Source organism: Siphateles boraxobius, unplaced genomic scaffold (genome assembly GCF_051911475.1).
Source record: "Siphateles boraxobius isolate OS27281-9 unplaced genomic scaffold, OSU_SipBor_1 24, whole genome shotgun sequence".
Lineage (NCBI taxonomy): Eukaryota > Metazoa > Chordata > Actinopteri > Cypriniformes > Leuciscidae > Siphateles > Siphateles boraxobius.
In genome coordinates this window covers 9467814-9483976 of record NW_027508855.1, presented here as the reverse complement: position 1 = coordinate 9483976, position 16163 = coordinate 9467814, and the positions used below count along the sequence as shown (strand labels likewise).

The window sequence follows — 16163 nt, the reverse complement described above, 5'->3', positions numbered from 1 at the left end:
TCTCTGAGTATCTGGGAGAGGTCATGTTCAAGTACTATTTTACCTGTGATAAGATTATGTGTGCGTGTGTGTTGGCTAAGTGTATTTGAGCTAATATTTGGCAGTGTGTGTTTATCACCTGCTGTCAAATGGCAGGTCTCCTGTCAGTATGTGTGTGCTGTCCCGTCCAATGAGAAATCGCACACGGTCGAAGAACTGACGTGAAGGGCGTGTCTCGAAAGGGGAGTGGCTCTGCTGAATGATGTCACGTGGGTCAGGCGAGCCTTGGCACAGCGGAGCACTCACACACACCTGCTGACTACAACAGTCTGGGTCGACACAGTCCACGAGACCATCTGAAACACACATACACACTTTACATGCGGAGACATGTAGCCTTGATGCAGCTTGCCCTTGCTCTGCGTGTGTCTGCGTGCGCGTGATCTCATTTGTCAGCTCCATTAAAGGGGATCTGTGTTTTTAACCTCCCACAGGAGAAAGTCTCAGAGAGAATAACCCAGAAACCTCTCTCTCTCACACACAAACACACACACTGTATATTTACTTAGATACATTAAAGAGGACATATTATAGACTTCTGTTGTTTTTATATAAAGCTAATGGTTAACGACTACAGACTCAAACTAACGCTACCGCTAAAAAAGCTCATGTTCTATAGGGGGCTTTACCGCTGTCATTATCTTTACTGTCATTGCACTCGGTTTCCATGACGACGTTACAGCCTGGGCCACTCCATCCCGACTGGCACACACAATGCCAACCACTCTGCTCCAGCGTACAGCGTCCATTACCGTTACACAACCCAGGACATGCATCTAAGTGAGAGACAGAATACCTATAACAATGACGTTGTTTCTTTAAAGATTGTTCATATAAAAGACATCACAAAGTCATCTATTCATTTCTCCATTCAGTCATCACACATATACTAACCTTTATCAAACAGATCCAGGTAATGTGCTGCTGAAAGAGTTACAAAATGAAAGACAGAGAGAACAAAGAGGAGAAATTACATTTGAGACATTCTTCAGAGAAGCTCTGTGTGTGCGTGTATGTGCAATGTTTTCTTTTTAAAGTGTCCCTGTCGTTTGCTGCCTTAAGCGTATATTTGTCCCTTGAGTTCAACAGACTGTTCTCATCATGAGCACCACAATTAAAGGAACTGTGGGTTGGAGGAGGAAAAAAGAAGGAAAAAGAGGAAGAGAGAGAGACAGACAGGCAGAAAGAGAGAGACTGTTTAGTTTATACATCATCTACAAGGCAAAAACGGGGCTCCATGTTGGTTCAGCGTCAGTTGATTTACATGTTTTATAAAAAATGCATGATGCTTGTCAAATAATCGGTTAAAATGGCAAATAATCATCAAGATATGATATTTACAAAGTGTCTGGAGCATGATTCCAAAAGATTGCCAGTCAGAATGAAGATTGTTTTTTATGCTAACGTGTTAATAAAATATGACACCCAGCTGTCAAAGGGCTAAATATCAGGGAAATGTCAAGACTGAAAATAGATGTTAAAAAAGGGTGTTAAAGCCTAAGAACTTCAAAAAAGGGGGGAAAAAGCACCGTGAAACTATTTTACACACTAAAATTATTTTCACAGAGTGCAAAGCAAATGATTTCACATACAACCTTACCACTTCTAATTCTTGTATAATGATTATACATGCAGTTTATATGACCTCATTTTAAATGAGAGCCTAGATGGGACATTTTATTATTTATAATGTATTATTATTTATATCCTATTATTTTATAAAAAATATATAAATACATTATATATATATATATATATATATATATATATATATATATATATATATATATATATATATATATAAATGTATTTATAATGTATTGCAGGATTATTAAAGTGAATAGCAAAAAAGCTAAAAACGTTAATTTTTTTTTTTTTAAAGAAATCTTATGCTCAACAAAGCTGTATTTATGACCAAAATACAGTTAAAATCTAATCACAGCAGTTACTTTAACACACAAATAAAATAACAGATACGCAGGAGAATGGGATAAATGCAAGAGTTACACAACTAACATAACATAGACAAGAAAAGACAAAAAAGACAAATTCACTCTCACAAATGCGCATATTTTTGTAGTTTACATGGAAACGATAAAGGTATTGTTTTCAAAAGTTGAAATTTTCAATGTTCAACATTTTCCCCCGTTTTTAGTTGAAAACAGTGTTGTGTAAACAGCCCCTTACTAAAGGGAGAAAACAAATAACAGGTGGGGTTAATCAATTAACAAATGAGTTAGACATACCAATAGTACAGTGCTCTCCCTCCCAACCAGGCTGACAGACACACTGTCCGTCCCTGCACTCCCCATGCTCTTCACAGGTTGGATGGCATGCCTGTTTGTCACAAGCGGTCCCTTCCCATCCCTCCTCACATTGGCAACGTCCAGCAACACATACACTATGGGTGCTGCAGGGAACGGGGCAAACCTCTGAAATGAGTCACAAAGCAACAGAGAGAAAATACATTTGTTACCATTCATCATCATCGACTACGTTTTTGTTCACGCTGCATCTTCTTCATCACAGGGGTCTTGGATTTTATAGACACCTATTGGATGCGTGAATTACCATGTTTACCAACTCTTGCCGCTTCACTTCAAAGTTGTTTCTCTTTTGTTTTGTGTCTTTTTGTCTTTCCTCCATTTCATTCTAAACATACAGTATATGTACATTCTTGAATTCAATCCCAATGATTTTCTGTGTTGTTGGAGGTTCATGCTGGTACACAGCTGACTGCTGCACTGTACCATGACTGGAAAGCTGAGAGCTCTCTTCCTGCTGTGCTTGTGTCTTGTGTGGTCATGTGTTCACACTCTGCACTTGACGTCCCAGCGTTTTGATCGGTGGCATGGCTGCTGCCGGTCGTCACGGTTTGTTTCATCGCTCCAGTAGGGACTGCTTGTTTGAACATTTTTTCCACTCATTCTGTTTGGACTGTCCGGTGCATTTCAAACAAGCTGAGCACGCCTTGAACACTGGCTGAAAGTACTATATACACTATACAGTAAACTTATCATTCTTTATTATTGTTGTGTTATGTCAGCATGGCGGTGCTCATAAGGGGGTGACCCACTCCGTGTAGAGCAGGGATGGACAACTTCCCTGAAGAATTTTGATCCAACCCTAATCAAACACACCTGAACAAGCTAATACATTCAGGGTTATTAGAAAGCTAGAGGCATGTGAGTTTTTATCAGGGTTGGAGCTAAACTGTGCAGAGTAAAACAGGTTTCATCAACTGATGTTTGTTTAAACATTTTTTTATCATATTTTGTAGACCTTTTTAAATTAGTAAAATAATGTATTCAGAGCACCTTTTCAGTTGTGAAGAACGAGCATAAAGAGAGGAGAAATTCACACACATCCTCTCCTTCAACAGTCTGCTTTATCACACCAGCCTTAACTGTCCAAAAGTTACTGTGGTCCTGAATTCAAGACCACAGTTTTATGACAAAAACAATTTCCCTGAACCAGTAATATATCTCTGCTCTCTGGCCCTCAGACAGAATAGCTTTGTCTTCACGTGTACTTACAGGATTCGTGACGGGTCAAACTGAGATGACAGTTTTTCATATCTTAAAAGTCACTTAAAATCAGCTGCCAAATCTCTCTTCTGTAACTGCAGCACTGAGTGTTCAGTTTGGACAGCCTATCCTCTGTCTTTCTCACTTCTATCGCCCTCTACGTGTCTTACCATTCAAAACAAATTATCCTTGCTGTTCTACAAAGCACATCGGACGAGAGTTCTTCCTCTCAATCACACGCAAGATATAAATGTCTGGCAATGACAGGAAGGGCATTAAACCGGAATGTTTATTAATACACACATTATCAATTTTACTGCTCTGCCGTGAAACCGGGCAGTTTCATGCTGTAATATTCATGCATTTTGATAAATATTGCATTTTGATAATATAATATTTAATAAATGCTTTCATATTCTAGCCAGTGGCCAAAAGGCACTGAGTTACAAAATCCTGCCGATCTTCCAGAAAAGCAATCTCTCTGCAATAAAACAGAGTTCTTATTTAAATATCATGATTGTTAACCAGGAAATGATGAAACTGGTGGCATGTCCATGAATAGGGTACAAAATAGGACCTGAAATTCTTATAACAGGAAGTTCCTCACTATCAACAAATAGTATGGTGAAAGAAGGCGTTTAACCTTCAAACATATTGATACACAACCTCAGGAGAGGTCATACAAAATATTACTATTTATAAAATAATAATATTTTCTATTAATTTTATGTGAGGTTTCCATCCAACTAAAAAAGTACAAATGAATAAATAAAAATGCCAGAATGAGTAGCAGCTTGGTAAATAAGGTTGCAGATTTAGCCAAAACTTTGTTATTACCAGTAAATTAAGTAAGTTAGTACAAATTGAAGACCCGTAAAAGCAAGTAACTTCAAAATACATTGAAATGTCTCAAAAACAGTAGAAAATAATCAGATGGCTTCCAGACTCACTGGATGGTATCACTGTCAAATTCAACAGTGGCACAGGAATAATTGTTTCATAGTGTCTCCGAAAGCAGTGATAGAGCTGTTGGTAGGAGTTAGCTGTTCTGAGCTGTTGCTGACCTGCTCTTTGCTTTTGTTGATCTGTGCTGAGCTGCTGTTGGTGGTACAGACCGATATAAAGCTGTTATCACTGCATTTGTCCTCTTCTGAGATCTTGTCGCTGCTAACCTGTGCTGAGCTCCTGCCACTGCCCTCTGCTAAACTGGAATGGACTGTGCTTGCCTTGGAGGTCCTCTTTACCTGCACACTAGACAATGCCATGTTTTGGTTTCAATATTTTTATTTTTAAATAAATACACATAATGAAATAAAATATACACTACCATTCAGAAGTTGAGATTTCTGAATCAATTTTTTAAATGTTTTTAAAAGTCTCTTCTGCTCAAAGCTGCATTGATTTGATAAAAAAACAGTAATATTGTGAAATTTTTTGATCAATAGAAAGTTCAAAAGAACAGTTTCTATTTGAAATAGAATCTTTTGTAACATTATAAATGTCTTTACTGTCACTTTTGATCAATTTAATGCAACCATACTGAATAAAAGTATTAATTTCTTTCCCATTTTTAAAAAATACATTCTTACTGACCACAAGCTTTTAAATGGTGGTGTATAATGCTACAAAAGTTTATATTTCAGATCTGAAGGATCATGTGATGAAGACTGGAGAAACGATGGTGAAAATTCAGCTTTGATCACAGAAATAAATGATATTTATTGTATTATTATTTTAAATTGTAATAATATTTCATGAAATTAATGTTTTTACTGTATTTTGCATCAAATCAATGCAGGCTTGGTGAGCAGAAGAGACTCTTGAACTTTTGAACAGTAGTGTACATCCAACATAATGATTCTAGCTTTTTTTACCTTTTAGTTTAGTTTCTTTTTTTAGCTTTTTAGTTATGTAGTTTTTATCCTAAAAACAACTGGATGATTAATGTGGATTATGTGACACTGTGATAGTAATGTTTGTTCCAAAAGACTTGATTAAATGGATGAAAGTTGTTTATTAGATATTAAACATTGTGACAAAACAGGCTGTCAGTCTGTGTGTTGGTGGGGATTTTCAACTATTTCAGCACATGCGATTTTTACATAGTTACATCCAGTAGGTGGCGGAAAAGTGAGTAAGTCAGCAACTATTCAACGACCATTTCAGTGAAAAAGGATGCTTTATTCAGAAACAATGAATGCCATGGCAATCAATGTCATTTATTGCTATTTCAAGAGTGAATCCCGCACAAGTGCGTATGTAATTCCCAAAACTTTGTGTTTACGTGGCCATTGGTCCTGGCTGGCAGCATGAAAAACAAGTTTTATACAAATTCTGAATGGAAATTAGAAAGCATAGAAAGCACACAACGATCGCTCCCTTAACTAAAACCTGTTATCCATCTCCGTCGAGATCTCTAGCACTCCCGTAGAACCAGGACTATTAATAATGAAAAAAATAGTAACTTAAACCTAAATGTTTCCAATTTACGCAAGGAATACAAAAAATGTCATGCGCACAGCACTCTTTAGATGTGGGGCGGGGGCGGGGCGTTTACATTTTAAAGAGACATGGCAACTAGCCAACTTTAACAAAAATTATTTTAAATAATCAATTCACGAAATTTACCGTATCCATTGCATGCATTTAATCAGATTTGTTATTATTATTTTTTACTAAAATAAAAATATCTGAGGGACCCCCCATAATTCTATTTTTTACTTCTTATGGGGGGTCCCTAATACCTTATGGGGGGTCCCGGATCCCCCCAGCCCCCCCCTCAATTCGAGCACTGTTTGTAACGCCTTATACCCAACTCTGGTTATCACTCAGTTACGGCTAGATAGTTTAGGACTAAATGTTAGTTTGTAGTTATTAAAAAAGTTGTATGTACCATAAATTAAAGGAAAATATTTATTTTAACATTTTTTAATGTTGACTGAGAAAGTGAGGAGATTATTTAGTTGTACTCTTGTCCCACCTGTAGAAACAGATACATTTTGACAAATTATGTCACAATTTTGACGTTGTATGATTTCAATTAAAGGGTACTATTGCAAAAAAAAACAAGGAGGTGAGATGGGCAAAATTCTTCACATTATATGCATTTACAACTGGCTACTCTTCATGCTAGGTTAATTAGATAACACTGCACTTCACCTGATATATCCCAATAGTTCTCACAACCGAAAAATATGGAATTTGGGCTGCTAAAGCTTTTAAAATAGTAATGGGATACAAAAGTGTACAGTATTCGTGGACAGTGCCTGGTATATATCATGCATTTAACTGCAATCCTCTCCCTCCATCTGTAAAACACAAGGAAATTCTACAGTCCAGCAGGTTATTTTACGAGATGCACAATCAATCAGACAATAAGAATGACTCTGTTTTCTCTCTATTAAAGAAAGTACATTCCCCTTTTACAATATATATCACATTACAATTAAGAGCCGATCAATACTCCTGCAAATAGTGCCCTGCTTTACTCTGTCAGACAAGAGCGGAACTGGATTTGGAGTTCAATAGTAACTGAATCAAGCTAAAATCAAAAACTTCTGAGTGAGAGACGCGTGACCAAATGATGAAAAAGCACTTTCAAGGCTGGAAATACAAATGATAAGATGGAGAAAGCCTTTGTACACATCTGTATGTGTGCATTGATTGTAACTCACCCATGGTGCAGTCGTCGCCACTCCAGCCCGGCTCACACACACACACCCCTGTCTGGGCTTGGTATGTTCCATGACCTGAACATTGCTCTTTACAGGCTGGAAGTGCCGTCTCACAGCTCTCACCTCCCCAGCCTGCGGAACACACACACTCACCGCGCACACACACCCCCCGACCTGAGCACAAGGGATCCACGCAATCGACTGTAGACACACAACCAAACACACAGAAATAGGAGATTTAGTACCCATGAACATTTAATTACAGGTGCATGTAGGATGTATGTGCGTATAAAGTTATATTCAGACTGAGTTTTTCTATACATAATTCAGTCAGAAATTGAGGTACAAATTACCTCTGAGACATCTAATCCCATTCAGATAGGAAAGCGTGTGATTGCAGTATATTACTGTTTTCGCAACACATCTCCTCATATATTTTGACCTGTGTCAAACACCATAATTACAACTGAAATTCATGTGCTGTCTACTGCATTTTCATTATAGATTTGGAAAATGAATTGTAGGTAAAACAAGATTTGAGTTTAGCAAACCAGTTGTACTGGTAAGTGAGACCGCTAAGCTGATAATTGTTGTCATGTTATGCCCCATTAATAGTTAAAATTCCATCACATTTTTTCCAAATAAATTAAAAATACAACACTAAAAATCAATAATTTTAAATGCTACAGTGTATATAGGGATCACAACATTATTATGAACAGTATGAAAAAAAATATTTTATTTTAAGCTTAACATTAAAATTTTAATTAGTACTGCTTTTTAACTGAGGGTAAGATAACGACTAAGATAATATAAATTAAAAATAGTGTGTGTGTGTGTGTGTGTGTGTGTGTGTGTGTGTGTGTGTGTGTGTGTGTGTGTGTGTGTGTGTGTGTGTGTGTGTGTGTGTGTGTGTGTGTGTGTGTGTGTGTGTGTGTTTCTCATTTGTACTGTAAGTTGCGTCTGCAAAATAAGTAAATGTAAATGTAGTAGAAAAGATTAAATATTTTCCTTAATATACATTATAGTTATATCTCTATTCGGTCTGAATCAGAATATGAAATTATGGGCATCCTCTGTTAATAATTATAACTCAAACGTTGTTAAGAAAATAAATTATGTCTGAATAGTGCTTAAAACTGAGTCAGAGACAGCTAAACATAAAAACTCCACAGTTAGAGAGAGTGCATAACAAAAAAGAACAAGATACAAATACATGGAAATTCCAATTACAACAGCAACAATATGTTCATTTCCATGTGTGTGTAGATGCGGAAGGTGTCTGATGGAAAAGTTAATTTGGTGGATGGATCTACATGGGATTAAATTGAGTCTCTCTCTTTAGCTCTCTCTGTCTCTCACTCTATCACTGAAATGGCAGCAATGAATTTTCAGCTTAATGGTTATGGGAGAAAGTGTGTTTAAAATCCAATTACAGGACATTCATCATAAACAAGCCGCGAAGATAGACTTGTAGCTATATACGCACACATGGACTCGCACTTGCACTGAGCATGATGGGCATGAAGCAGATGAGGGTTTTTTGTGTTTCAAACTCAATCTTTCTATCTTAAAATGAATCAAGTCCATCAAAAGCTGGAAATATTTTAATGAAAGATTTGAGAGTGTGTGTGTGTGTGTGTGTGTGTGTGTGTGTGTGTGTGTGTGTGTGTGTGTGTGTGTGTGTGTGTGTGTGTGTGTGTGTGTGTGTGTGTGTGTGTGTGTGTGTGTGTGAGAGCTGTACCTTGCTCACAGTTATCGCCCTTGAATGCAGGAGTACACACACAGATTCCGTTGACACATTCTCCATTGTTGGAACAGGTGGGATCGATACACTGGCCTTCCTCCACCTCACACTCCGCCCCCTTCCATCCAGTGTGACACACACACACACCTTTCTCGTAATCGCCATTACCACTACACAGCACTGGGCAAGAGTCTGAAATATACACAAAAGCATAAATAATTAAATGAATCAGATCTTTATAACATTGTGTGACTGTGAGATTGTAATATTGTTTGAAAATAAAGCTTATTTGTTTATAAATGCAATGATGTTTGATGGCATTATTGTACAGATAAAATGTATATCATGTTAAATAAACAAAGTGTGTATCATTGGGTGATCATGATTATATTATGTATTATTGTGTGATTATGATGATGTTATTGTGTTGAGTTATACCTTTTGAACAATCTGGCCCCAGGAAGCCAGTAAAACAGTGACAGTGTCCAGCGACACACTCTCCGTTACCGTTACAGTTAGTGGAGCAACCGTCTATTGTTTCTGAACACACAAACACAATAAAATTCACTATACAATTAAATTATTCTGAAGTTTTGTATCATTTTACCCATTTGTATCATAAGGAAGCATTTTACATCCAAAAACATAATCATGATGCAATAATTTAGCGAATATTAAAAAGAAAATGATAGGAAGAAAATAAGGAAATAGACAAAAACAATAGTTGCATTTCCAGCGTGATCTCTCACCAATGGGTGTGCTGTACACTACCACCTGTTCCATCTTGCGACCATCATTATAAAAAGCCAGGTACCAGGTGCCTACATCAAGATATTCCACAAAACCTGTCTCCTGCAGGGCAGACATCAACAGACTCCGTGGAGGAGCATTCGGAGTTTTGACATTCCGGGAATCCTGCTTTATCAGCTGTCTCCCATCCAGCAACTTCACAAAGTCAAACTGGAGAAAAAGGACATATAGTTAGTTATATGTGTATCTGATCTAAATTGTGCTAAAAGAACATAGCACAGATCTAAAGATGATTTCATGCCCTTGGCACTGACCATCCATAACTTGGAGATATAACTCGGTGCTCTGAGTCTCAGCACCCCCCTGTATTCTACCCTATGTTTTCTGGGTGATGCTGACAGCCTTGGCGTACTCCCCCCCAAAAAAGCTCCTTTTATAAGTCAAATACTTGCCAAAAACATGCATCCCACAGAACTGTAAAAAAATATATCAAGTATATCCACCCAACACTGGCAAAAACTCACTCAAAAAAATGATTCAAGCCCTTCTTAGTGGTGACACATTTAAATCTAATTTGCTTTATTTAAATATATCTATTTAAGATCATATGTGTATATATATTTAATTGGTTTAACTAAAAAATTATTAATAGCTCCACTCAAAAAAAATATTCATTGGATGAACACAATTAAGTTGTGGGCAGGATTTCCATCCAATAAATATATGTAGCCCCAACTCAAACTGAGTACATCCATTCAACAGAATGTAAATTAGTTAGCCTAACTCATTTGTATCAAATAGATGCAAAAGAATATAAACGAGTGAGGCTACAGGCTACGGTCAGACGTCTACAAAAGTTTTATTGAGAATTAACAGGGGTTCAACTATGTTTTCCATTTGAAGTCACCATAACAGTGATTAGTGTTTCCATTAGTTGGGCTCTTAACTCTTATTATATCTATTGTCTCTTTTGGCTGCTATGACAGTGTGTTTTTTAAACACATTTGGAGCAGAAAAGAAAGCTAAAGTGAAATGAGATCAGCTGATGATGGTTGATTGTTTTATAATCATCATGAAACAGACTAATTCACTGTGGTATTTTAATGTAACAACTATGTTTTTTTTTCGTTACAAACCTTGTGTTACTGCAGCATGAGATCAAGCATTATTATAACAATAAGTTTGAAGACTTTAACGAACAAGAGCACAAAAAAGTCGGTTTATGATGACACACACAGACATCAACAATCAGCGTATGAATCTCAACAATGAGATTAAAATGAGGTAAAACAACAGTGAGGAAAAGTTCTCTAAAAATAAAACAAAAATATCTGTAATGCAAAATAGAACAGGTAACGTAAATTGAAAAATAGTAACAGTGCAAAGTAAACTAAGAAAGTAGCAATCAGCCTTATTAAAGTTAAACAAAAGGAACATATGATATAAAAAAAGGAAACAAGTAATGTTAAGAAAGAAAATGAAACATCAGTAGTGCAATGTAATCGTGCAAATTTTTTATAAAATACAAAAAACAACCTAAGAGAGTAACGAATAATAAAAAAGGATAGCAGTAAATAAGTAATATTCATTAGATAAGTAATTAAGAAAAATAAAGGTGCAGTAGGTGCTGTTGAAAGTGGATCTTACTGAGCACCAAAACACATGTAGCCAATCAGCAGTAGGGGGCACTCATGATGGGGGGAGAAGAGAGAATGAGCAAGAGATTTGAAGAAAGACTGTAGAAAGAGAGATGACTGACGCTGTGTCCGAAATCGAATACTTCCCTACTATATAGTATGCGGAAAACAGTATGCCAACAGAGTAGTGTTTCTGATGTGTAAATTATATTAGAACCGTACGGTAAAGTAGGTCTTAAGGGCTATAGGCTTTCTGATTCATTAATGTTAATCAAACAATTGTGGTATCATGGAAATAAAGTTAAATATATATAATTTCCTATAGATATTTGGTTTTGACTTGGTGTGTGCCAAATTTGCTGTTATTACCCGGGGATTGTAAGGTATAGTTGCTACTGTAGGTGATTTTGTTTTGGAACCTTCAGAAAACTTGAACTCGATTTTTCTCAAAATGGACTTTGCTGACTCAATCGACTTCAGGTGTAGCTCAGTAATTTTTTGTCTGATTCCAACAAATAATACATTATTTTAAAGTTTTTTTTTTAAAATTTGCTTATTGCGACTCATTTTGCCAGCACGAGTCACGTATGTTATTCAACTATCATTTCCCTCTGATTTTAAGGATAACTTATGGGTAGGGTAAGGTTTAGGGGTAGGGATACGGTTGGGATTACATTTTCGGACAGGAATGTTGTTCCAGGATCAACAAAATATGTTGACCTGGAACTTGTCTAACTCTGCAAAATCAGGATGTGTGGGCACACAGTGCCAGTAGCATTTCCAGGGATATTAATCATGAGTATCTTCCACATTCTCATTTACTCCCCATTGTATTTTTGGGGGGCATAAACTAGGACTGATCTGTTCCCATGCTTCAACATCCATACACATCAGGGAAAAATGCCTGCATTTTGAGAAAACACGGCCAGACACGCTGTCGCTGACATTTACCCAGTCCAGATCAAGTCTGGAGTCACAGCAAATACGAGACGTTTACATCCAGGCGTTTACAGCTCACCATCTGTGCTCGTTTGACTCAGCCTGCGATCCGTATATCTGTGTTCAGCGTCTGTCTCATCACCCTGCACTACAGTGTCACTTCCATCCTGTAAGTGTTATGAATATATCTCCAAGGAAACTGCAAAAGATACGTGGCGTGTGTGTCTGTCTGTCTGTATTTGGGGGGGATTGCCAGTGTTTAGACAGAGCTGTTACAAACATCAGAAACATCAATGAGCGGCGTTCTCCGAGGCACTACAGAACCCTCTGGCTATAATGAGTCCCTCTCCTCCTCCGGAGTCACTCTGGAAGCAGTGGAGGCACTGAAGCCCTATCGACTGTAATGACTCTCACGCTGACAGGCAGGAGCCAGCAGGGCAGCAGTCGCACCAGAGCCCCACTGCTTTTAATGACAGCCAGAGAAACTGAGGAACGATCGTGGGAGCTGCAATGGAGTTGACAGTCTCAGTGCAGTAGCGATCTGTCAGGCCTCAGTGAACACACACACACACGCAAACTCGCACTCGCGCACACCGAAGTAGACTTGTGGAAGCTGTGGCAGTGTAAACATCTCTATTCTGACACACACACACACAAAAGAAGCCTTTTCATTAAGCAGGAACAATTAACCAGTCTTCTTGCTTTGTCTCCGCCTACATATGCAAGCCCGTATGCAAATGAGGTACAAACGAGAAGCCTTATATTGAATTACACCGGGCTCTAATTTCTTGAGCAAAGTGAACAGTTAATCTCGGATGATATCCTGAATAATGAGATGTAATTAGCATGTTGGGGTCGTCTGAAGCACCTCGTTAGATACGCTCCTGATCCTCCTTGTTATCTGCCAATCATAACAATATGCACTTAGACAACGTTTACCAACATGAGTTATGACAAAACCTGGGCACAGATACAAAAAATTGATAACACACTCCCTTTCACACACACACACACACACACACACACACACACACACACACACACACACACACACACACACACACACACACACACACACACACACACACACACACACACACACACACACACACACACACACACACACATACACACACACACACACACCCCGTCTTACACAAGCGCACATAAAACATATACATAATAAATATTTTTTAATTATTTATTAACAACTGTCAATTTAAATGTTAATGTAGTATGATTACACAGGCGATATAAAACAAATGCAATTCAAATGCAATTGCTGTAAAAAAAAGTATTTGCCCCTGTATGAATTAATGTGTTTGTGCACATTTTCTATATTATAGCACAAAAGAATAGAACAGAACACAGGTCTCAAAACATGTTTTTCAAAAGTTTAACTATTTTTAAACTTGACACGGCTTATGGAGTAGAACGCAATTGATTTAAGTTCAATGGTCCGGAAATAAAACAATCAATATATTTAAGGACACTTTTCATAACCCCCACTTAAGGCTTTACTCATTTGCCACAATTTGTCTTTGAATCATCTTTATTTAGGTGCTTTTCTTTGCAAATATCAGCATGTGATTAATTCCAATTATATTTTTATTGTTACACATTTCTCAATACTTGAGTCACTTTTTCAAAACTCTTCACACTGTTCTCCTAACCAACTTTCAGCTCGGCACAGCAGTTAATTTAATATTCAAAATACACTAAAACTACCAAAACATAATTCATGGCTAAAATTTATATTTTTTATAGATTCAGAATATATTTCAATATTGCATCGCATGCATGTTGTGCCAAAGCAATGATAAAGGATCCACAGTTTAGCCCACATAGACTGATGTTGTGAAGAGTTTTGAAAATTTTAATTATTTGAGAAATGTGTTCTAGCGATTGTAAAAAAACACACAAAAAAAACACTGTAATTTACTGTACTATAAATAATTGTACATTTTTAATAAATGTATAGTATACATATTTATATTGTATATTGTGATGTGATTACCTGTGTGTGAGTAGGTGGTATATTCCTCCTGCCGTAGATACCCAGCAGAGCACCCCGTGTGAGTGAGATGTTGAACTTGACATATTCAGGGTGGTGAACCATAATGTGAAACCTCCAGAAGAGTCCAGGAGGAATTGCTTGGACCAGCTGTGTCCCGACGGCCACCTCTCCCCTCTCTATCACCCTGCCTCGCTGAATCACCTCTTTATCTGTCAGGCCAAATGGAAAGATGGAACTAACATACATCCAATTTCCATGATTTGTGTGATTTAGACAAAAAAGTTGAATAAAATGATTGGACCAAGTGTTTGCCAAGTGTACCTGCAACATAAGCTTTAAAGTATTAGTTCATGTCATTTATTCGAGTCGTTCTAAACCTGTATGCCTTTCTTTCTTCCATGGAATACAAAAGGAGACATTTTCAATGATATTCTGGTAACTCTTTTTAATGCAATTACAATGATTGTGAACTGGAGCTTTCAGGCTTCAAAAAGGACACAAAAGCCCCATAAAATGGTCATCAAAGTTTTCTAAAAGGGTTGTGCAAAATAGTCTCAGTCTCATATTCCATATGATAGCTTTGTGTGAGAAATAGACTCTAATATTGTGCAGACAACTTTTATGGTGCTTTTTTGTTGTTGTAATTTTAAAGCTTGACAGGCTTAGTCCTCATACACTTTCAGTATGTGAAAATAAAAGAGTGGTCAGGATATTCTTCATACATTTACAGAAAGCCATACAGTTTTGGAACAACATGAAGGAGAATAAATAATGGCAGATTTCTTTTGATTGAACTTTTTATTTTAAGTTAAAAAAATAATAATAAAAAAAACATTTCCTCCTAAATCAGGTAGACACCAAAAGCATACACTTAATTTAAGCTTAAGGATGATAGTTGTTAAAGATTAAAAATGATGAAACATGTTCTCTGATGGTCATATAAAGGCTGTAGATGTGAAGAGAATTTGAAAAAGTGTGGAGAAAAAAAAAAGGTGCCTGAGGGCTTTTAAATGAATCCTGCCTCTGATGCTATCAACACAGACGCCTCCACATCTAAACGTCAAAAAGAATTATGTATTTTTCAGAGGTTTGGTTGATGTGAATCAAAAGTGATCATCTGCAGGACTCTTTGAAAAGCTCTGCTGTCTAGAGTCAAATTCAGGTGACGGCAAATATGAAACGACACCTGCTGTATCTTGACAGAGCTTTGGTAGCGGGACCGAAACCCTTATGGACTCTCAGGTGTGAGGTTATTTACATTACGTTTGATATAACAAGCGCATTAATAAGTTCATGCACAGTGGGGTAGTGAAGCCTAGTGGTCAAAGATCTGGGTTAGACAACCAAAAAATAGCAGGCTTGAATCCTGCAGGGGCAATTCTTGAACTATGATCAGTCTGTGCCCTTGAGCAAGACACTTAACACCTGAGGTAGGTTGCTACAGGGTGAACATCCATGCATCATAATGTAAAGGCTTTTGGAAATTGCTGAAACAATGTGGATAAAGGGCCCCTATAACAAAAATGGTATTCTCTCTCTCTCTCTCTCTCTCTCTCTCTCTCTCTCTCTCTCTCTCTCTCTCTATATATATATATATATATATATATATATATATATATTTGGTTATATATACTATATCAAATTAGACAGTAAAGATATTTATAGTGTTATAAAAGATTTCATATAAATGCGTTCTACATATCCTTATTACAAGAAAAAAGTATTACAGTTTCCACAAAAATCTTAAACAGCACAACTGTTTAAAACATTAATAATGCTAATAAATGTTTATTGAGTAACAAACCAGTGTTCAGAATGATTTCTGAAGGATCA

General features: G+C 37.0%; 1 protein-coding gene across 5 annotated transcripts in view; it reads right to left on the bottom strand.

The window, feature by feature from the left end:
* tenm1 (teneurin transmembrane protein 1) overlaps window positions 1-16163 on the bottom strand; it is a 212099-nt gene that overhangs the window by 85254 nt on the left and 110682 nt on the right. For 3 of the 5 annotated variants that reach the window (XM_077241257.1, XM_077241256.1, XM_077241259.1), the window contains exons 7-15: window positions 14331-14539; window positions 9737-9947; window positions 9426-9527; window positions 8985-9179; window positions 7241-7441; window positions 2286-2471; window positions 934-963; window positions 669-815; window positions 119-335 (exon numbers count right to left, since the gene is read on the bottom strand). In XM_077241257.1, coding sequence (XP_077097372.1) covers window positions 119-335; window positions 669-815; window positions 934-963; window positions 2286-2471; window positions 7241-7441; window positions 8985-9179; window positions 9426-9527; window positions 9737-9947; window positions 14331-14539 — 1498 coding nt within the window. The remainder of the gene's footprint in view (window positions 1-118; window positions 336-668; window positions 816-933; window positions 964-2285; window positions 2472-7240; window positions 7442-8984; window positions 9180-9425; window positions 9528-9736; window positions 9948-14330; window positions 14540-16163) is intronic. The other 2 variants (XM_077241258.1, XM_077241261.1) reach the window with 1 other exon arrangement.